Source organism: Mastigoproctus giganteus, chromosome 4 (genome assembly GCF_048544385.1).
Source record: "Mastigoproctus giganteus isolate SK-2022 chromosome 4, ASM4854438v1, whole genome shotgun sequence".
In the NCBI taxonomy this organism is placed as follows: Eukaryota; Metazoa; Arthropoda; class Arachnida; order Uropygi; family Thelyphonidae; genus Mastigoproctus; species Mastigoproctus giganteus.
In genome coordinates this window covers 90,640,017-90,664,569 of record NC_143578.1, presented here as the reverse complement: position 1 = coordinate 90,664,569, position 24,553 = coordinate 90,640,017, and the positions used below count along the sequence as shown (strand labels likewise).

Below are 24,553 nucleotides of genomic sequence, written 5' to 3'. Positions count from 1 at the left end.
CCGGGGTTCGAGTCCGTCACCACCAAATACGGATGATGCGGAAAGGTCAAGGGAATGACCATCGCATATTCCCGGAGCAATATGGCCTTAGTTGCTAATGCTTCTAAAAACCAAATAACAAACAACAACCAAGACATGTTAGTGTGTATTGTCATTCCATAACTGCAACAATGAAGATGCCCAGAAATGAGTTTTAGGCAAGGTAGCTCCGGGAATATGCGATGGTCATTCCCTTGACCTTTCCGCATCATCCGTATTTGGTGGTGACATTCTTTACATCTTTTGGCTCTTATTCTACTTGAAAGAAAGTTCAAGAATTCTTGCAGACCTAGACCTGAAGGGTAATATCACATGGCACACAAGAGCCATCACTCCTGATATGTTAAATTGACTGCTGTTACTAATTTTTATTTTATGCTAGACCACAACTACAATGAGGAACATATCAAGTATTGATTGATTAATTCAATATTGTCACTTGCAACAGGAGGTACTGTACTACTGAAGTCATGCTACATGTTATTTGTTACTGACTGATAATGCTGTTACATGAGAGTGTCAAGCAATAGTGATAATGTTACTGCAACAGTGTTAATATTCTTTGTTTAAAGTATGCCCGGCCACACATATCATGTAACAGGTTAATCATTCACAGCAAAACATTTCTCCACTGGTGATTTTAGTATTATTATTGGTAGTGGCAAATGATGCAAGGAAGCAAACTTATCAGCAAAAAAAAAAAAAAAATTGCCCACTTCCATAACACCAGTAACTACCAAATTTAGTTTTAGCCTTTATATGAGGCTTACACCAAAGTTGGGAGCCTTATTTAAAAAGTAGTTTGTATCTTCTTTTTTTTTTTTATCAGTCCTACTATGTTTTAAATTTCTTTTTTGATATTTCCAATAAAAATAATTTTTCTCTTCTGTAAAATTTTTGTTTATACCCAAATCTAGTAAGCTTATTTTTCCTTTCTTAAACTGTGTTTGTAATCTAAAACTGATTTTATTCTATTCATATGGAACTTTTACTTTTGTAGTTTTCAGAGCCTTTCATTTTTATTCTATTAAATTTTAACTTAAATTGTGGTCTGATTTTTTTTTATTATTTGCTCAAATAATGAAATTGAAATGGATGTCTGTTTCATAGTGATTTTGGCACCCTACTACTACATGAATATGAAAAAAGTATTAAGTGATACATTTAGCCTTAATTGTTGTTTTGTTATTAGTTTAATTTTATTTATGAATTGCTTAGGAGCTGTGGGTAGTGTATGGATTCTTCTGAAGATGGTACTATACTACATTCAGAAATTCCAGTTCAACATGTTTCAAAACCATCTGTTAGTGATGCAAGCATTCAGTTAGATCTTTCAGAAGTTGTATCTGAATGTAAGCAAAATTCCAAACCAGAAGAATTTGATGTTCATCCGCAAGAAGTTATTGATATGACCATTCCAGTTACTGGACCAAGCTGCACCTCAACTGGGGTACAAGTACCATCAGAGATTGTTGTAATTACTGATGGAGGTAAACATTGTACATTTTTACAAATTTATTCAAATTAATTGAATTTAAGTAATGAAATGTGAATATGCATTGAAAGAAGAGTTCACTAGTATTCATCAGTCGTTTTAATTCACTCTTCCATTCATAGTATATTAATGAAATTTTGTAAAATTTAGAAATGAAATAGAAAAAAAAATTAGAAATACTTTTAATTAACAACATTAAGCTTGGTTTTGGACTTATAAAGTTTATTGGAGAAACCATTAATAGCTGTTATTGGTTCAGAAACAACATGCAATGCTTAAAATAGTTGGTAGATATGCAATATTGATTACAACAGATACAATACAAGGAGATTTTTTTGAGTACTGTACGCAGTTATAGTGATGTGCACTGCATTGCTCACTACCATTTTGCAGTTCCATCAACAGTGCAATAACAATCAACAGAACGTGATAGCAGCATTTATAAAACAAACAGGGAAAATGAAAAACTTATCAATGTCAATAGTGCACTCCATTTAGCTATGTTGAACACATTGGGAACAAGCTCCTTTAATAAACTCTGGATTTTGAACCTTTATTTTGATATGGAGTTTGGATTTTCTTATTGTTATTTTTGTTTATTATTAAAGCGTATCAGCAAAAGTATCATTCTTGGCAAAGTGATTCATACTACTGTTGCTCTGGTTCTAACTAGTCCTTGAACAGGACTAGTTAGAACCAGCATTTTATCACTGCTTGTGTTGCTATTGGTAACATCAGCATCCTAGATGGTTAAGGTAAAGAAAGCCAACATGAGAATCATGGAAAACTACCAGACAAACTCGTTTCCTGCTACAGCAGTTCTCCTTGTATTCTTGGTTGGGTAAACAGACTGTGTGTTACCTGATATGTTGATAACAATGTATTGATTAGTTTTTTTCTGATTATTAAAAGCAGATTATTGGAGTTCATGAGTGTTTTCCCAGCTGAAATTTACTTACGGGTACATCCTCCAGACTGCCTCAGTCTTAGAGTGTTTATCCTACTTTCCCGCTGTTTTAAAACCAGAAAACAACTTCTACAGATGGTGTTATCTGCGTATTATCACTAGTGGCAGTAGAAGTCATTTTCTTATTTTAAAACAGCTGGAAGGGGGGGGATTCACCCTAAGACTGAGGTGGTGTGGAGTGTGTACCCGTAAGTAAATTTCAGCCCACTCATGAACTCCAATAATCTGCTTTTAATAATAAGAAAAAACTAATGAATACATCATTATCGACTTCTACTGCCACTAACACACACACACACACCATCCATTTACCCAGATGTAGGGAGAAACTGCGGTAGCGGAAAAAGAGTTTGTCCGGTAAGTTTGCCATAGTTCCCATGTTGCCTTTCTTTACCTTAGCCCCATAGAGTTTTATTTTTAGACAGAGTGGCTTTTTTATTGTTATTTTTACATGATATCAAAGTGTATAAATTTGGTAAGCATTTTGGGAATATTCTGCAAGCCACTCTGTGAACATTCATGGAAACAATATTATTTATCATCAAAATGTTTCCTGTTCTTTTTGAACATGCAGCCAGAATGTGAGATTGCCAGCTACACCACAGGATCGTTCTTGTTAGATATATGGTATAGTTTTACCATTGTGATAAAAGGGAGTTACTCTATTGTATCTGAGCACAGTCCTTAAGTATTCCTGTATGTTTATAAAATCTTTACAACTATATTTTTCAGGTGGTTCTGCAAGCATTATCCAAGTGTTCCACAAAATATCCTGCCAGAAATTAGCACTTATCTATATTTCAATATTTTGATGTACTTTGAAGTCATCAGTAGTTATATTACTTGTATCAAGTGAACCAGTGTGGTTCATCCTTTTCCATCTAGTTTTAACATGAGCATTTCTAGTATTACTGTATGAACAAAGCATTCTTTGCTATTTTTTCTTTGTGCTCTCAGCCAGAGACTTCTCGTAATCTGTCTTAATGTGCATAACTCCGTGAGTAACTTGATTATAGACTAATTTATACTTACTGTAAGATTCTGTATTCTCTAATGATTCATAACACATCCTGTGCATTTTATTTCTCTGCCACAAAGCTCATCACTTCATCTGATATAGAATTTGGTCTCAACCTGAACAGTATAAAAAGTTTAATAGCTTCTATGATTACTCCCCGAACAGTTCTTATTTGGCATATTCATTTGTTAATAACTTCAGTTTGTCCCACTAAAAACAATTTTAAAAATGTCTAAGATATTCAACTGTGGCAGTAAGCTAGAGAATCTTGTAATAACTGAGAGTAAAGTGGAGGAGAAATTATTGAAGATAAATACAAAGAAGGCACCTGGGGTGGATGGGATCTATCCAGTTATATTAAAGGAGGCAGCAAAGGAAGTAAGCAAACCCTAAGCCATAATTATGAGAGCTTCCTTGGACTCAGGGGAAGTACCCATGGACTGGAGATGTGCAAATGTGACCCCAATTCACAAAGGAGGATCAAAGGGCGACACAAGTAATTATAGACCTGTTAGTTTAACTTCTGTTCCCGGAAAATTAATGGAGGCACTGGTTAAAGAAGCACTGCAGGATCATCTAGACAAGACTTCAGTTATAGCTCAGACACAGCATGGTTTTGTTAAGAGGAAGTCTTGCCTGACCAATTTGATTGGATACTATGATGCAGTCACAAAAGAACTGGATGCAGGGAATAACTTTAATATTATATACTTGGATCTTAGAAAGGCTTTTGATACTGTTGCACATGGAAGACTGCTGCACAAATTGGAGCAGTATGGCATTGGAGGCAAATTGCTGCTATGGATAAAGGGGTGGTTGAGGAGGAGAAGACAGAGAGTGGTAATCAATGGACACTGCTCATCATGGACTAATGTTATTAGTGGAGTCCCTCAGGGTTCAGTATTGGGTCCATTATTGTTTTCTGTATTTATAAATGATATTGATGATGGTATCTCAAGCTTAATGTCCAAGTTTGCAGACGATACGAAGGTTGGCAGGGTTGTCAAGTACACTACTGACACTATGCTACTGCAACAGGATCTGGAAAGGTTGAGCAGATGGACTGAGAGGTGGCAAATGAGGTTTAACATTGACAAATGTAAAGTACTACATATGGGAAACAGCAACCCCAGAGCAACGTATCAACTCTGTGGTACTACACTGACAGTGGTAGAGAATGAAAGGGACCTGGGGGTGGTTGTGCAGGCAGATATGAAGTTTTCTGAGCAGTGCAGATGGGCTGCAAGAGTAGCTCATGGTGTATTGTCGATGATATATAGGAATTTTTCTAGCAGATAAGGAGGTGATTATTCCCTTGTATAAGGCAATGGTCAGGCCACACCTAGAGTACTGTATACAGGTCTGGAGGCCTCATTTCAAGAAGGATGTAGAGATGCTGGAACGAGTACAGAGAAGGGCAACAAGATTGGTGAATGGAACAAAGGGGTGCTCTTACAAAGAAAGGCTTAAGTTTTGCAAATTACAGTGTCTGGAGACTAGGCACCAGCGAGGTGATCTGATAGAGGTGTACAAAGCCTTGAATGGTTTGAGCATGCTCAATGCTGATGGGATTCTTCCTCTTGCTCAGAATAATCACCTGAGAGGGCATAAATTCAAATTGAGGAAAGACAGATGTAGGATAGACGTGAGGAAATTTGCCTTTATCCAGCGGGTGGTTGGTTGGTGGAACAGACTTCCATCCCTTGTCGTGGAAGTTGATAGCCTAAATAAGTTTAAGGCTCAGCTGGACAGGTATTTCGAACGAACAGAGGGGTGAAGTGGAAGTGGTTAATTTTTTATTTATTTATTTATTTATTTATTTATTTTTTTTGGCTGATGCTGCATAAGCTTGCTTTCTTGCATCAAATGCCTTTACTAATGCTAATGATATACTCGCTATATCCAAATTCTCTATCCCCATTATCAGGGTGATATAACATTTCTGATATTCCTGTGATATTAACATTTAATTACTTAACCAGTATTCAAATTCATAAATTTATTTAGGATACTCATGTCATTAGTGTATAAGCAAGTGAATATGCACCTATTTGTGCACATTCACTTGCCATAATTGAGCTGGTGAGAATCAGAGTGGTATAAGTTGTCAGTTTTAAAAAAAAATGATTTTCTTCCACATACATGTTTCTTAACCTTGGTTCCTTTTATTTTGAGAGAAAATTAAATTCATTAGTTCCACAAATTACCACAGAAAAAAACATGTTATTATCATACTGAATGAGAATTATGAACTTTAATCAAGACTGGTGTCACTCAGTGCCAGGTTATGTTTACTTCATGAAAACATTAATTCTTTTGAAAGTTTGATAAGGAAATTACATTTAAACATTATAATTATTTTCTAGAGGCAATTTTAAAACTTTTAAAGTTTAGTAAACCAACTGATATCTTTTTTAAATTATTACTAAGGAATATTTTTGTATAACCTTGAGGTTGGCAATATTCATATAATTTCAAGTGTAGTCTTGCTATTGGGCATGTATTTAACATAAAGTATTAAAATTGAGAACATGGCATCAGCTCATCACAATAAAAAAATTATTATGTTTGTAGAATGCAGTGTGATGAGTTTTTTTTTTTTTTTTCCTACAATGTCCTTAGAAAAGAATATCACTAGTGAAAAAAAAAACTTAAAATTTGCCAGTCATTGAATAGTACCAAACCAATCATTGTCTCCATCCTGCCAGTATGTTATTTTCTCTACCATTAAAGATGCAATGGCAGTGGATTCAGTGTGGAAAAAAAAAAAAAAAAAAAAAAAAAAAAAAGAGCCGTACTGTTGAATTCCTTTTGAATTTAAAAGCAGAGTTTGGCTTCCTCTTGAATTTAAAAGCTAACTAAAATTGTTGCCAATTATTGCAAACAAGAAACTGTACCCAACAAAACAACCAGTCATGTAGCTGAAGAAAAAGAATATGATGGAACTCTTGCCATTTATTCCTCCTGCAAGCCACACTGGCTGAGAGGAAGCAGATGAGTTGCTTTTAGATGTACATGAAGAATAGGTTTAAAAGTCATCAGACAGAACTTAGTTATGTTGTGTTTTCCTCTCTATTTTATTCAAAAAAGTATTTCCTTTTTCATTATTAAATTTTCAGTATTTTTTAATTTGTTTGCTTATCTTCTTATTTCATGTGAAAGTAAAGATAAAATATTATATTTTCTTCATTCATATTTTATAAATCTTAAATATGATAGTGATGTAAATTATTTTTGCCATTCAGAAAACACACATTCTTTTAATGTTTTTAAATTACTACTAATTAATTTTAGTAATTCTATGATATTTCAGTTTTTTTTATATAATAATGACAGTTACTAAGAGATTTCATTCATTTTTCTTGATGTTTTTGTGATGAGGTACTGAAAATGCTGAAATATTCAAAAGAATGTTAATTAGACTTACACAATCTGATTCTCACTAGCTCAGTTTCTAGACTGTGGCCTCCCAGCAGACTTAGTAATCCCCCTCCCCCCAGTGCTTCTCATGTGATTGCATATCCTGATAGAAGCAGTGCAAGAATCAGTTCCACTTCTGCTTATGGCCACCATTAAACTAATAGTCTGTGAATGCCTTCCCTTTCAAAATAGAAGTGTTTCTCATGCTACTTAACACTGCCTCAATCACATGAGTAAATATTTTTGCACTCCCTTCTATTCAAGCATATCCCATTTCTATAAAAACAGTCTGTTCTGTTAACAAGCACAAGCTATGCTGAGAAAAATTTTACCTTAAAATTTTACACTCCTCCAAGGCTGAATTGATTGACAAGGCTCTTATTATGAACTCCCTTCTACATGCCATGGCAAAATTTCAGATGCTTTCAAGTTCAGCCCTAACATGTGGTTTTAGTATGCAAGAAAGCATGCTTATACAGCATCAGAAAAAAAAAAAAAAAAAAAAAAAAGAGTTTTCCACATCACTTGTCTATTCCTCTAAGAATTTGTCTAGTTCCTCCTTAATATTATTCAAATTGCCCACTTCCATGGCATCAGATGGAAGTTTGTTCCAACAATCAAGTACCTGCTGGTTCATGTGTGGTATCTGAGCAAGAGGAAGAATGACATCAGCATTTAGTTTACTCAATCCATTCAAAGCCTTAAACACCTCAATCAGATCTCCTTGCAGGTACCTGGTTTCCAGATGTTGTAATTTGCAGAACTGAAGTCTTTCTTGGTTGGGGTACCCTTTTGTTCCTCTCACTAATCTCATTGTTCTTCTCTTCTCAACATTGCATCTTGCCTGTTAAGTAAAGCTTTAGATTGCCTATGCTTAACATCATTAGTATACCAACTTTAAATTAGTACCAATTACTACAATATTACCTTTTGTGTTCTTAAAAGGTAATTTTTCCACTGTAGAACAATTATTATGGTATCATTGTTCTATGGTAATAATTGTTCTACATTATCACTGGCAGGCATACCCAAATCTTATTCCACCTTTCCTTATTATAAAATATTCAAAATTTCTCTGTTGATGGAGTTGCTAAGAATAATTACATCCTATATGATCAGAACTTTCTACTCATAGTGATCCTGCCTTGCAGCCTGATGTATGAGGTAAGCTCTAGCATTCAGTGGGCAACTGAGTACTTGTGTGACAACTGAGTACTACAAGTGAGCTCCCTGATATGCAAATTTTTTTTTTCAGCTGTAAGGTTCAAGTTTTATAACAATATTAATTAACCTTAATACAGCCAGTGCTTCATATGCTTTACGAAACCACTTCCAATGCCTTGGGTTTATGTAAGAATATAAAGAACTAGAAACAAAGAACCAGAAGCTTACTCCACCTTATGACCCTTTGCATGACCATTCCACTAAAATCTAATCAAAACACTAAAAGTTAAAAACTCAGAAGCTCGAATGAAGCACTTTTTAGATTCCCATGCTCATGCTGACCATAGATTAACAATTGGAGATATTAGTTTAAACGACCTGAGGAATTTTGGGAAATTGCTTAGTATAGATATCATTACCTGACTCTGTGACTGAAAGATATGTGCTCTAAATTTCATATTTTTGAAGTAATCTGTAATTTTAAATCCAAATGTATAATCAGATATCTACTCTATTAATTTGTGTTTATTAATACAGCAGGTTATTTTGCTTTTTATCATGACAATGAGCTGAAAGCTCCATTTGTTAATGAGCTGTTTTTAATTTTGCTTTTATGATAATAAGCTCAACTGAGGTGGTCTCCATTACAGATGATGTACTTCCAATATAAACAGCTTCACAGTTTCCTTAACAAGATATTTTACCATTGATATTATTTACATTTTTGATATTGAAGTCTTGATAAATCTTATATCTGTTGAACATAGCATGTAGCTTATAAGATGATGAGAAGGCTACATGAATTTCAGTGTCAATTAGATACACACTGACTATGGCATGGAATGGAAATTGTGTTCTGGAAGCAAGGTTTTTGCATATGAAGAACAACATGGGAATTAAATTTTTTTTTTTTTTTACTTCTTGATTGACCTGGTGCTTATAACTGTAGCCTATTCTTAGAGGTTTTACATAAATAATGCAACTCGGCTTGTAAATTACTATCTTCAGCATCAAACTTAATAATATTATAAAAATAATATTATAAACTTGGTTATATAATATTGCTTTATTCACACCAAAAGGATGAAGGATGATGTGAATGGAAATGTGAATACTTATATGCATTTTTTCTTGAAAATACTAATTCTTAGAGTACAGTTCTCTTTCTGAAGTTTGAAGTTAAGAAATGCAGTACTGTTCTAATTCTAAGGTGTATTTCAAACTTTCATGAAAATTATATATCCTACTTGAAAGTTTATTAATGGTTTACAAATCTGAAATTAACAGAACAATTGTCTGTGAATTGAATAAATAGTTTGTAACTTAAAAGGAATGGGTTTGAAACTTTAATTTCAAGTGCTGTAGGATAAATTTCCAGGAGCGGAACTGAAAATCTCATGTTCCTCAGGAGCTTGTTTATAAATGTTATGTTTATACCTAAAATGCTTAAAATACCAAAAATGTTACTAACTTTATAATACTAATTATTGATAGAGATGTATGAGCTTTGAGTGTTGATCTTGAATAAACAGATCTTGGAAATAACATATGGTAAAATCTGCATCTACATTAGTGTACAGTGAAATGACATCAAATGAAGACATTTTGTTCTTGAAGTTGAATATGTGAAGTTAAACTTCAGCATGTTTAATATTCTAAACTTGCTGAATTAACAGTTTTGTAACTGTTAATACTTTGAAGTTAGTGCATCTTGTTTTCTATTATGGATGATTTAGAGGTCTCAGTGAATAGCCTGAATTTTAATTGCCTGAGTCCCCTGATTTAATCTGTACAAGGGTATACTATCTTTTTATTCAAGCACTAAAAGTCATCTATCAAAATGCTAAATTTTCACAGTTCTCTCTCTCCCTTCATGTGCCTAGCACACACAAAGGTATCTTGCCATGCTGTGAAAATTTAAACCGTTATGTTAGGTGAGAATTAGTTTTGTATACATGCCTTGATTTGTAGAACTGTTAGAAAATCCTCCAAGCCAAAGCCTTCTCGCTGCTGGGGGACATATTCTTTGCTACTCTAGTCCAAGAGACAATTTCAGTAAAAATTAAATTAGATCTACAGCATTATACTTCTATTCTACATTAAGAACACTGTAATACTCAAGTACAATGATAATACAACACAATTCCCAGCTTCTATAGCAGTATGTATATGTATTATATAAAATACTTATTAAATATGCACTTGAGAAAATTACATAAAAGAAAATATTTAAGAATTATATTTATCTCCAGTCCTGTTTAGAAACTTTTTGCTTCTATAGTTAGTTGAAGGGGTAAAGTGCCTACTATTAGTACTGGCTATACAATGGCAATTACTAATCTGTACTAAAAATAAATGCTCATGATATATTTAAGGTGAATAGTTTTGTTTCTCTTTAAAAAGTTGCATATTTGTATAATCTGATCTTCTGTCAACTTTTACCCCATTCCAAATTGTTCTGTTATTCGAGAACGTTTTAGACCCCAGAGGCTCACATTTGGTGAGTATGGGCTTGGCACACTCAGGGTCCTGAGCTGGATATCATCATTCTTCTCTTTCTTGGTGATTCCCTTCTACTGCTCTCTCTCTCTCTCTCAGGGTAACTAGGAAAATTTTTTTAGATGGTGCAGCGTAAGCCTCAGGCTTTCTTGCGCTATATGGCTAGTAGTAATAATAATAATAATAAAACACTGGCTTTCTGGAATCTAAGAACAGCACCTGGACTGCTGTTCATATTAACAGCAAAATAATGTGAACAATCTGGTCATCTTTCTGCTAACTAGCGGACCATTTCTGTGTTGTGAAATTTAAGTGTGATAAAATAATTATTTTTATTTAATACAAGTGAAGATGACCCTCAGGGTAGGATCATATTATATGGTTCTGTATAATTTGTAAATTAACTAACTGATGATATTTTTCTGCAGGAGAGTGTTTCATAGTTAAATTGTGACCTGAGAAAAAAATGCTCTTCATACGGGCTTGGCACACCCAGGGTCCTGAGCTGGATATCATCATTCTTCTTTTTTTTTTTTTTTTGGTGATTCCCTTTTACTTCTCTCTCTCTTAGGGTAACTTGGGAATTTTTTTTTTGGCTGGTGCAGCATAAGCCTCAGGCTTCCTCGCACCATATGGCTAATAATAAAAAACTTATTATAGGAAGTCATTTTAACTTAAACCACAAAAAACCATCTTTGCAAAGAGTGCTTTTATTCCTCTCACCAGTAGTTTGCATTTTACTGGCTGTAATGCTGTAGAAAAACGGATGTGCTCAAGGGTGTCATTTTTTGACCAGTGGCTGATGGAATTACTCTTTTATAAATAAGCCTTAAGTTCAGTTTGTAACCATTCTCAGTGATTATTTGGTCTGAATGTGGAATATTTAAAATTCCTAATTGGTATCTTCTTTTTTGACCTCATTTGGCTCACTAAATTCACTTGTCTTTATTGTTTTCAGATTTTACAGGTTTCTCTGAAATTTTTGACTTTCTTTCTTTTAAGCTGAACTTTCTGCAGTCAGTCTAACTTCCCCAAGAGCAAGCCATTTTTGCTTAGTCACACTAATGTTCCTAACTTTAACTGATTTCCATCTGTTTGTATTGACCCAGATAGTAGAGATGCTAAGGTCTTTGTTTTCACTAATGATCTTACATAAATTATTCATTTATCTGTTAGAATATTGGACAATTCTAAACACTCGCCTAATACTTGCTATTTTCATTCCAAGCAACTCTTAAACGGGTGCACTTAATGTTAGCTGTATTTCAGTTATCTCATATCTCAGTTTGGTATTGATTTTGTCTTCTACCTCTCATATCTGTTCCCACCATGTATTGTTTGTTGTTATAAGGACACTATATGTGATCTGCATAACTTTTCATTGGAAGAACTACTGTTTTAAATCTCCTAATCCTTTTTCTTTTTTTTTTTTTATCTCCTCACTGAAATCATTCTTTAAAACATATTATATTCAGACAGCATTCTTGCACTGTATTGGATCACACCTTAAGAACATTTCCTTCTGTTTTATACCCTGTATTTTTCTGCAACTCTGATTTAATAACTAGAGTTTGCATTTGGGCCATTCATTACATTTATTACTTGAAATTAAAAAAATCTAATCTCCTCAATTTGTTTTATTGTATTTTGATGTTAGACAAATAGTTATTATTCTTCTTTTTTTTTTTTTTTTTGAGTATTCTTGGCTGTAGAGTGCATATGCTCAGAGCATCAGGTTGTTTTTTTTTTTTTGTTTTTTTTCATGATTTTCATACAAGAACTACCATTTTTAAGCTTTATTTTATCTTCTAATTTGATGCACTCCATTTCTTTTAATGTATAGGTTAAAGGGCATTTTTTTAGTTTATACACACTAGTATAATTCAGTTCAAGATTCTAATTTGCATTATATTTTATTCTTTCGATTTCAAGAATGCACATCTGGTTAGCCACAATTTAATGGAATGAATCAAATTATCATGTACCTTAGAGCTGCTCATTCATATTCATATGTGCTTCAAAGTATCTCATTGAGACTTTGTGTTGAAGAGTGTATTTGTTCTTTCTGTATTTTCTTGTAACTTTTCTAATTGATTACAGGTGAGAGCTCTCATTATAAAAATTTATTTTTGCCCCTTAAATAAACAACTCCATGCAGCTGTGCATATTATAAATCTACACTCTAAATAATAAATTTTAATTTTGTTCTTAATATTTAGCAGTAACCAACCACTATCCTTGCAGTGGAAACTGTTGGAAAGTCAAATGTGATATTTGTTATGTAAGGTCATACTCTGCACAAATTTTTTAATCATTCATAAAATTTGTTTTTACTTCTTTATCCAAGTCTCCAAATGGAAAATGGTGGAAATAGAATTCATTTCAGACCTCCCTATAAAATAATTTCACAGTTATCCTTACATGTTGGTTTTGATTTATAAAATTGGATAGCAATATAACTCATCAGTCAGCCTTAATGAGATGATAATGCAAACTGCTTATGATGTCACACCTTTTTCCCAATTTATTATTAGTATTAGTTGCTTCAATGATGCAAATTCTAATAATGCAGCTAGTATTAATTTGAGATTGGTACACTCCTTTTACTGGGAACAAAGAAAAGGATTGTCAGTTGAGATATGATTAGCAACCAGATTGATCTTTGAATATATTCCATAGGCTCTGCAAGTGATGAAGTTATGCATGGAATGGTGAGAGTTATTTATAACTCTCACCATGCCATTCCCAGAATTTCTGTTGCGTCAGAAATCGTATGCAACAGATATAATTCAGTTCAATTCATTGAATTCTCTGTAATTCAGTGGATTCCTCTAAATGTTTTATCTTCATTTCCCATTCTTCAGACTTTCTTTGGGTGAATAAAACATTTGTTTATTCTTTTCTTTTACCCATTCACTTTGAATTAATATAAAGCAAGTAAGTCAGAGTTATTAGGTATTAAATGAATGTCCTTTTTGTTGAAAGATTTTATAATTGAAAAATATAATCACACATTTTTATGTTAGCCTAAAATACAGGGTACATTCACAAAAGTTCCTGGAAATGTCATAAATCTGTGAGGGATGAGAGAACAAGAATCATGTAATGTCATGTTCAGTATGCTTATCTGGAAGTAGCATGTATGTTCTGATAAGTAAAACAGGAGGTTGAGGAGTGTAGTTGCATTCAATTCGAATATGTATGGTGATTCACTGCATTCTGAATTTTGCATTTGTTAACACTAAAATTTCAGTGATTAAACTGTATATCAGTGTCAAATTTGGTATTCTATTAAAAAATCTCATTTAATAGAATCTAAAACTATTATTATTACAGAAAGTATGCAGTGAAGATTTAGAGCTACAACATAGTCATTTGTGTCACTAAAAAAAAGTACAAGAGCTGCTGTGACAAAAACACTAAAGACAGGTGGCACACCATCTTTTGTGCTTTCCTGGAAATGTTTAATTTTCCTGAAAAACTGTTAATTTATTTTTAATAACTTTATACTTTCTGGTAAAAATATGCTGCTGCTGCCCAAGAACATCCCTTTGAAGGAAGTGTTAAAGGTATGCACAGTCATTCATTTTGGAGAACGGACACTTTCCAAGAACTTTATGAATGTACTGTGTATTGCATGGAGAGGCATTTTGTTATTTCTTTCCAGAAACAAAAGCACTATATATCGTGTCATTAATTCATGTAGTTTCATTGTATAATTTCATGTTCAGTAGAAAATGCTTAAATGTATTGATATCACTGTGTGGACTTTTAACTCTGTGTGTTTTGAAATTGTTTTCATCAAGCACTTAATGAAAACTTTGACTTCCATAGTGAGATATATCATTGCAAACAACATTTATTTTTTCAACCTTGGATTCATGTTAGGTAGGAATATGTGTAATTTGAATGAGAATTTTTTTTTGTTTTCTAGGAACCCTTGCCCCTAGTTTGGTAAAACTGGAAGAACAAAAGGGAACAGTAAGAACTTTAGATGATACTGAACCTTTGAGTAAGCGGATTTGTCTAGAACAAGATGGACAAACTTACATATTGGCACTCCAAGGTAAATATCATGTTAAACTCTCTACCAGTGTGTATCCACAGTATAGAGAAGACAGGCTCTATACTATGGATACATGAATAGTATCCCATTCCTGGACGATTGGGATACTGTGAATGGTAATAAATAGTAATCATATTTATTTTCATCCAGTTCAGATCCATAATTATTATATGTTTGTTAAATTTACTCAGTAAGGAAGTTTTCTTTTGTAACTTTCATAATGCATTTTTTTATAATAGTAATAAATCTCTCAATTAAAGAAATGTGATCTGTCCCTGCTCTACATTCTGGTACCCTTTCTGATTTTTTTATTTTTTATTTTTTTTTTTAACATACATACACACACACACACTATATTAAAAGAAAGTAAGAGCAACATTTATTTCAAATTTCAGTTTTTGTACATTAGTTCACTTTAACAAATCTCCATTTTATCTTTTGTTCCTGTTATAACGAATAAAGCATATGAAGCAGATGAGCCTGACTGGCATGATAACATTTGTTATCTTGTTAGTTCGGGTCATCTGATAATAAGAATTTCAAACATGGAAAATTTACCTCCCTATTGATTAATGATTTTCATAAAGATTTGATGATCTTTTTGTGCAGGTACTTCCCACAACTGTTTTAGATATGAGTTGTTATTGCACATAGTTATTTGGGAAGAAGGTGAGTGTTTAATACTGTATTAAATACTGAGGAGTAACTGCCCCTGTTATATCAATTTCCATTTTATTATTATTACCACTTATCTGTCCATCAGTACAAAATCTGTGTGGTCTGTCATAGAATAATAGAAATAATAATCTCAGGTTGATTATATCAAGACAAATGGAAAATTCTAGAATAAAGATCAGTGAAGCTTTACATTGAGAAAAGGTAACCAAAGCAAAGTTGAAATTAATTGTTTCAGTGATTCCTAATTGGGTTTATAGAAAGCACAATTGTACATGAATACATTTTTTAATGACTCTGTCGGTATTCTTTGTTGTGTGACCACTGGTCAACATTGAGACCAATTATTAATTAGTCTTATTCAAGAGGTTATTAAATAGTCTTATTTCAGAATTAGGTGAGTAGTGTTTGAATTTTAGTGCTTATCCAGGCTTTTAAGTTAAATTAGATAAATTCTGGAGATAAACTGGCAGAATTTTAATGTAATACTAGAAATCCTAGATATTAGATTGATAGGAACATACTGTTATGTTCCTGTCAATTGTTTCATCATACAGTTAATCTTAGTAACTATGAATTGGTCTTTTTCCACTTAAGGATCCAAGATTCTGTAGCAAATATGTCTCTGATTAAAGAAAGCAGTGATGTCTAGAGATTAGCAACTACAGGATTCCAAAAAATATATATTTATGTATTTTAAAATAAGCTCATATTTTTAATTTTTATGCATAATCTAGTATTAAATTTTGAAATATGTCTGATTTCACAAGCCTGATGCTCTGTATACACTTGCAAGATGAGTTTCAAGTCTAAAAAGGTTCCACAAAACTTAAATTCCAGAATTTACTTATAGCTTGACCCTGGACAAGAATTAGCAGATGAGATCTTGATGCTAGTGAGTTGTTATATTGGGTCTTAGCTGACTTTGGATTCAGGTTAGAGAAAGTAATTGTTAAAGTTTGAGATGGCAGAAAAAAATTTTAATGCTTCATTGGCAAATATTATGGGAATAGGCCAAGTGAAGAAAACATCATCACCACCGTATGAGAGACAGGCCTGTTTTTTTTTTTTTTTTTTTTTTAAGTATGATGGCGGCAAAGATCAGGACTAATAAGGTTTTTCCTTATCAGCCCTGATATTTGCTGGGGAATCCCTGTCTTGGAGTCTAGTTAACTGATTTCAAATTTTATATGAAGTACTCTATTGATAGAATAAGCTTAATGGAGAATAACAGGATCTTTAATTACGTCAAGGAGAAAAATAATTGGTGGCACAAGCTCACTAGGCTTTTTCTCCTTGTGAACAAGGAGAAAAAGACTAGTGAGCTTGAATCACCTTTTGTTTTTCCCCTTATAGAAAACTGTTCAAAGCACATCATGGATAGACTATTTTCTCATTCCATAATGAGTGTGGGTTGGTCTTTCACTGAAGATTTAAGCTGAATGATGATAAAGCATATTTTTTCTAACAATTTAAGCCAAATTCAAGAGACTGAGATGGGTCAAAAATCTGATGCACCATCCAGAATATTTGTTTTAGGCATGGAAATCACTCTGTATACAAGAGAGAAGGAAATACTCTGACTTCAGAGAAGATTTTGTTGATCAGGAATATGAGGGTACCAATCCAAAGTACAGTAATTTTTAGGGTACATCTTAAAAATTAATCTGCTCCAGGGTTAAATAATTTATTATTGCAATCAGTTCTTGCTAGTAGGTACTGATCATCTTAAGGCTTGGCTTATTAACTGAATCAGCATCCCATTGTGGATCCATCATTGCTTTGTGGGAGGAGGTTGGACTTAAAGAGTATGGTTGACCCATTCTGCTAATTGTGGTGTCTTTTGGGATGTTAAATTTTATGTGAGGAGCAGGAACTGAAAAGATTCTTTTCTAGATTCTTTTTCCTTGCTTAGCATTCTTGTCTATATAGGAGCAGAGTATATTCTGTTGAATGAGTCTCTTTTTGTCAAGAAAACTCAGTGTAAATATGGATTGATGTGTTCCGTTTGCACTTTTTGGCGAGTGGATGTTGAATGTTATGGATTGAATTTTGAATGTTGTGGATTGAATTTTGAATGTTGTGGATTGAATAATGAAACCTGTCCAGTGCAAAAGCCAACTCATTGCAGTCTGTAAAGTGTGAGATTTATGAAAGAGTTCCAGAGATATATTGTAAATAAAAATTTAGCCATTGGGATATTGATAAAGTTAGAGTTTAAAATCTTTTCGGTCTACCTGGGATAGTTCTGGGAAGGCACTGCATTTCCAGTACAACTACTTTTTTGGATATGAATTTGAAGGAGCAAATTATAGGAAGGCAGTCTGAGCTAAAATAGTTGGTATCGTCTTTTTTGATATCACTGCAATAGCATTTTGCAAAAATTTTCTCGATTTGTTGTTTGAGCCATGTGGCAACAATAAGGTTGTAAACCAGCTTACTCCATGTCTGAGGTGGGGTGTAAACCAGCATTGGAAGGTTTAATTCAACTATAATGATTCTGAAGCCATTTGCAGATATATCCATCTCAAACCAGTTGAGCTAATTGCCACGGGTAAAATGAGAAACCATAGCTGTGAGATATATGGCCCTAACTATCACTGTGAAAGAATGAGAAATATAAATAGTCATTGTGGCTTCGAAATTGTTGTCTCTGAAAGTAATAACTTCCATAATTTCCAGATGTGTCTGGAATAGAGTTGAAATTCCACCACATGTTTTTATTGTTCTGGGTAAATGATTTTTTATCATTATCAGCCATATGATGCAAGGAAGCTATCATGGCCAGGGTTGACTGCTAATGAACACAGTGACCTAATTTCTCTTAGCCAGGTTTCAATTAGGATGATAAAAGCAAGAGAGCCTAAAGATAACACTATAATGAATTTTCCAAAAGATTCTGTTTATCTGCATTTCTTGGTGTTTAGTTCCTTATGCTGGTTCCAAATATGACCTTACTTTTTTCATGATATCAATCGTTTCCCAGAAGTGAAAAAAAAAAAGTAAATGTGCAGTAATACAATGTCAGATTTATTAACAATGTTTAATGTCTATACAAAACAGTGTATAAATCTTTGCTACAAGTGAACAGCAAGCTAAAAAATCAAAAATTATAAAGTGAAAACCTATGGGATTAACAAAAATTTTTTTCCTTAAAAATGTAAACATGAATGTTTTTATCTTTCATGGTCGTGTAGACGTGTATGCAGGGTGACTCCAGAACTTTAGTTCAACTCCGCCCTTGGTACACTGTGATGATACAGAACTCTGCAAAAGGCCAGAAAGGTGTATAATGTTGTGTTTGTGCTGTGAAAGTGTTGTTTTGCCACCTAGCCGCCGAGAAGGCAATTGTCTGGGTAGGCACCTCCATAGCCAGATGGGAAGGAGCAGCAGTGCGTAGCAAACGCTTCTTGATTAGACCGGGGAAGGCAATTGCCTGGGTAGGCACCTCCATAGCCAGATGGGAAGGAGCAGCAGTTCGTAGCACACGCTTCTTGATTAGACCGGGGGTCGAGCCCGTCACCACCAAATACAGAGAATGCAGAAAGGTCAGGGAATGACCACCGCATATCCCAGCGCAATATGGCCTTAGTTGCTAATGCTCCTAAAAACCAAATAACTAACTAACTAACTAGCAATTGCCTGGAAAGCCTGCCCAGCATCCATCTACACTGTGGGGAGGTGAGCCGCCACTAAGTATGTATCGTAGCCCAACTTAGCAATCTCGTATGTTGGTCCTGAAATGAACAATATCCTGTACTCACTGGAGGTATTGCAATACCAGTGGGTGCCAGCCATCCCATAGTTAAAACAGCTTATATTTGAATTTACAGCAAAATAATAATAATAAAATTTAAAAAAAGTAATAAATAAAAATTAAAAATAAGTTAAATAAAAAAAAAAGAAGTGAGGGAAGAATGGAGAAGTTACACAATATTATAAAATAGAAAAGTCTATGATTCACAGGCACAACTAAGCAACATTAATCAAACCAATACAGTACAATAAACAAATAAAGTCATTAAGTCTAAATCAATTAAGTAGGAATTAAAGTCAAATGAGGTTTACTCAAGTTATATACAGAGAATTGGGATATAAGGTCTGTATCAGTGCCCCCATGGTATGTGATTAGAAAGCATCAAATCAGTAAGCTATAATAAATAGAATCGACAGATAAATCTCAAACGTTTAGCTGACAGTAGTTTAGAAGGGTGTTTTACAAGTTACAATGATTGTCCAAAATATTGCATAAGTACTTTCAGTCAGAGTTACAAGTCCACTTGCAGTTTATGAAGATTGAAAGGTTACTGGTTGGTGAAAGCAGTGTCTTCTGTAATGAGAAGACCTCAAGAGCAAAGTTTTACACCATTTGAAAGTTATTATTAGAAGACACATATTTTCTTGACAAGGTAAGACAGGACCAGTGCTTGCAAATAGTCTTTGTCTAGAGGATTTGTAAGCTGGACAGTAGAATAATTTATGGGGAACATCCTCAAGAGTGCCACAAAAGGAGGGAACCACTGCAAAGTAGCCTTGCTGAAAACAAAAACAGATGGAAATAACTTATAAGTAGTTCTACGTTTCGATGAGGAAGACCAATGTTCTTGCCAATAAGAAATTAAAATTTGGAAATAGCAAGATTTTACTGCTTTAGAAGATGCTTCAGGGTCAATTAAAATCCCATGAAATTCATAAGAACAACCTTATCAGATATAATAAAGAAGCTCTCTGTATACTAAGAGAAAATCGAGGGGAAGGGTACCAGGAAGAATTTGCAGTGCGACAAGCATGAACAAAAAGGAAAATACGCCGGATAGAATTAAGCTTTGATTGAATGGTAAGGCGCCTGACATGATGAAACCAGGCTGCAGCCCCATAAATAACAATAGGAAGAACAACAGCTTTGTACATAAGATGAAAGGTTTTTGCACTAAGTCCCAACTCCTGCCTAGAAATATGAACAAACATAGTTGTAAACTTTGTAATTTTATCCGCAAGATAATAATATGTGATAGAAATGTGTTTTTAAATTTTAAGACTAAAATATTTAGTTGGTTTTGTCACAAAGGGAATAGGCTGGTTATTAATTTTGATGAGTGTAGGTCTGTTTGCAGAAAGACGACCCTTAAAAACCATCATACAAGTTTTTGATGGAGAAATTTTTAATTTATTAAGAGAAGCCCAATTAAAAAGATTCTTAAAAACATTGTTGGCATTAACTTCCAGCTGAGCTTTTGAATTACCATAAAAAAAATAAGACCAGGTTGTCAGCAAAGGCTAATGAGAAATAACATTCCTACTGCTTAAGAAGCCATTGGTTGAGGATTATGTTCCAGAAGAGGGGCCAACTAAAATGAAGCCTTGAGGATAGCAATGAAAAACAGGTCTAGTTATGGAATGTAATGTAATTGGTGGCTACAGTAACAAGTCTGTTGGAAAAATAATCCGTAATGGTTAGATAAAGCTGCTTAGGACAACGAAGAAGATGGATACATTCAAGGATGCTTTCCCATCAAAGGGAATCAAAAGTGCCCTCAAAACACACAAAAACAACAAGAGTGTAAGTGTATGGGTGGCGAGATGAATGAATCTCATAAATTCATCAAGAGCATCTTTGGTGCCATGACCAGGGGTGGAACCATATTGATTAGAAGCAAGGCAACCATTGTTCAGAAAGAAGTGGAAAGCCTATAGGATAGCAGTCTTTCAAGCACCTTCCTCAGGACACACAAGAACACGATTGGTTTATAAGCATGAGGTGAAGGAGGAGGTTTGCCAGGTTTTTGTAATAGCTTTAGTAGAGTGCATTTCCAAAATATTGGGGAGGATCCCTGACTGAAACATTTGTTATATAGAATAACTAAAGTGGTGAATTTAAAGAGAAAAGTCAAACTACAAATTTTCCTTCTATATCATAGGAACCTGGACGTTTAATAGATTTTGTTTTTTGAATTGCAGTCTTGACTGCATCAATTGAGAATGGATCAGGAGAATATTGGGCATTAAGCTGTCTGACAAGATGTTCTGGATCATCTGCAGATTGATCATCAGAAGGGAAAAGAGAGTTGAGAATAATGTTTACTGTATCATGCCATGCATGATACAGTAAGAATTATTCAAATTATTCAAAAAAGATTCCATGTTATTTTTTTATTTTTTTTTTATGAAAACCTCAAACACAAGAGGTATTAGAACCTATAGTATTTAGTACCATGCATGGGTTGGAGGTTGAGAAGATGAAAGAAGATATTTGTTGATATTAGACTTGAACTTCTGTAGACTGTAATTTTCAGGAAATACTTATGAAGGAAGTTTGTTCGAGAAAACAGCAGTTGAATGAATAAACTAGGAAGATGAAAAGTTGTTTCTGTGAGTTTGAAGTTGGACAGTAAATGGATGTTGGCTGGTGGTGGCACATGTTCGGACTGTTTTGAAAGAGAGTGGGAATTATAGAAGCCACCAATTCAGAAGAACAGCACACATGGAGGTATCAGTAGAAAAGGCATGCAGCAGAAGCAGTATGTCTATGGGACAGTCTATCTACGTCTATCGAAGATGAAAAGTTTGTTCTGTGAGTTTGAAGTTGGACAGTAAATGGATGTTGGCTGGTGGCGACACATGTTTGGACTTTTTTTAAAAAAAGAGAGAGAGAGTGTGGGCCTTATAGAAGCCAATTCAGAAGAACAGTGCCCACGGAAGTATCTGTAGAAAGGGCATGCAGCAGAAACAGTACATCTATGAGTACTGTTTCTGCTGCATGCCCTTTCTACAGATGACTTCCGATGAGGCACTAGTTACCTTCTGAATTGGATCTAGAAGCCTGAGAGAGGTTTTGGGGGCAATGCCCCAGATGTGGGAACAATATTCCATGGTGGGGCTGATTTGTGATTTGTGCAGAGTTGAACAGCTGTTTAGAAGAAAAGTAACGCTGAGAGTGAAAGAGAGAACCAAGTTTTTTAGAGGCAGAGGAAGCAATATTTGTAATATGCTTATGCTAAGAGAGATTAGAAGTCGGGATAATCCCCAAAAGAGATATATCATCTTGCCTAGAAATCAGAGTGTCACCAAAGATACGCATAGGAGCAGAAGAATCCTTTTTGCAAGTTATAAGACAGGACTGAGTTTTAGAAGGATTGAAGTCAACTAAGTTGACTTTGCCCCACTGGAGAATTACCTGGAGATCGGCATTTAAGAAATTGAAGCTGATTGAGCAGGACAAGGTTTCTTAAACTGGAAAGTGGATTGTAATGTGCTATCATCAGCAAAACTATGGGTAGGATTTCCAGTCAATGGAAGAAGGCCATTAATATACAAAAGGAAAAGAGTGGGGGAAAGAGCTGAATCTTGGGGACACCAGCATTAGTGGAGTAGTTAGAAGACAGAGAGCCATCTATCATCACCATCAGTGAGCGATCAGAGAGAGAGAGAAAACTGGATACCCAATTACAAAAAACAGTTGGCAAACCATAAGATGGAAGGTTGTTTAGAAGACCTTTATGCCAAACATGATTGAAAGCCTTTGAGATGTCAAGAGCAACTGCTTGTCTTTCACTGAACTTTTCCATTGAATTTGTCCATAAATGGGTAACATAAGCCAGAATATCACCAGTGGATCAATACTGACAGAATCCATCTGGCAGTTGTTGATCAGACGGAAGGGTTATAGATAGTTTAAGAGTCGGCAGTTAATTGATTTCTCCATTACTTTAGAAAGAGTAGAAGTAATTGCAATGGAATAATATTGGATGGGAGGGATTTGCCACCCTTTTTAGGAACTGGTTGGATATGAACAAATTTCCAAGCAAAAGGAAAAACACCTTTGGAATAAGAAAGTGAAAAAAGGCGGCAAAGAACAGAAGTAAGTTCTGGAGCACAGGTTTTGGAGAACAAGTGGAGAAATACCATCAGGACCTGGAGCTTTCCTGGCATTAAGGTTCATCAAAATCCTTCTGACATCCTTTTGTTGGAAAACCACAGGAGGCATTGAATGGAGCGTGTTGGGAATGGTGGGAGGTGTTTTACCAAGATCATGAATACATGAGTTGGAAGAAAAATGGGATGCTAACAGGTCAGCTTTATCCTTGGCTGAAGTGACAACAGAACGATCTGGTTTTGACAGAGGTGGGAGAGATGGGCAAAAGTTGCGGCCAATAGCTTTGGCAAGAGACCAGAATGCTCGGCTACCATTAGGGCAAGATTTCTACTCTTAGCCTGTTCAAAGTCTAGTTTGGACTGATTAATAACTGCTTTACAATTGTTGCTAGCTCTGGTGTAGGCAGAAAATGAAACTGAAGAATTGGAAACAAGCCAATTACGATATGCAACATTCTTCTCTTGAACAGCCTTAGCACATTTATTGGAAAACCAAGGTTTAGATAAAGGACGAGATTTTATGGTGGAGTGTCGAATAAAGCATTCCATTGCTAATTTCTACTTGAATAATTTCAATGACACAATCTGAGCAAACGTTGACATCAGAAGTTTTGAAACAGTAATCCAACCAAGGAAAAGAAGAAAAGAAATCTCGCAGGTCATCCCATTTTGCATTCTTTTAATGCCAAACAACACGAGGTTGAGAATAGCCATGAGATAAAGGCTCCACTGTGAAGAGACAATCGCCAAGTTGTGATCTGAGGTGCCTAAAGGACCACTCACTTGGACCGTGTACTTAGAAGGGTTGTTTGTGAGAAAAAGATCAACCATGTTGGCTGTATGGTTAGGATTGTCCGGTATTCTGGTAGGTACATGAATAATCTGTGCGAAGTCATTAGTAATTGGAAGAATTACTAATTAGAAAACGAAAGCCAGCTGGAGTTGTGAACATTAAAATCACCAAGGAAAATTTCCTCCTCACTGTTAGGAAATTTGGGCTGGAGAAAGTCAAGTTGCAAAGAGAGGAAGTCGAAGAGTTCATTGGAGATTACAGTGATATAAATAACACCTGTTCCTCACAGTTTTATAAATTACACCTCGAGGATCCTTGTTACTAAAATTGTTGTTCTCCTTCCCAATCTCATCACCCTTCTTTGCATCTCTTCCAGCAGATCTACATCCTTCCTAAAATAAGGTCTCCAGACCTGCATGCAGTACTCAATATGTAGTCTCCATTGCCTTGTACAATAAAATAATCACCTCCTTATCTCAACTATCAAAATTCCTATATACCTTCTCATTCCTGTATTCCCATGGTTGCTTCCCGTTTGTTTAAAA

The 24,553-nt window shown here is 34.5% G+C and overlaps 1 protein-coding gene across 1 annotated transcript in view; it reads left to right on the top strand.

Annotated features, from left to right (window-relative positions):
• Positions 1-24,553, top strand: part of LOC150086899 (cyclin-D-binding Myb-like transcription factor 1) — a 189,403-nt gene that overhangs the window by 47,072 nt on the left and 117,778 nt on the right. The window contains exons 2-3 of the mRNA XM_090371671.1: positions 1,258-1,529; positions 14,537-14,668. Coding sequence (XP_090227797.1) covers positions 1,274-1,529; positions 14,537-14,668 — 388 coding nt within the window. The 5' untranslated portion in view covers positions 1,258-1,273. The remainder of the gene's footprint in view (positions 1-1,257; positions 1,530-14,536; positions 14,669-24,553) is intronic.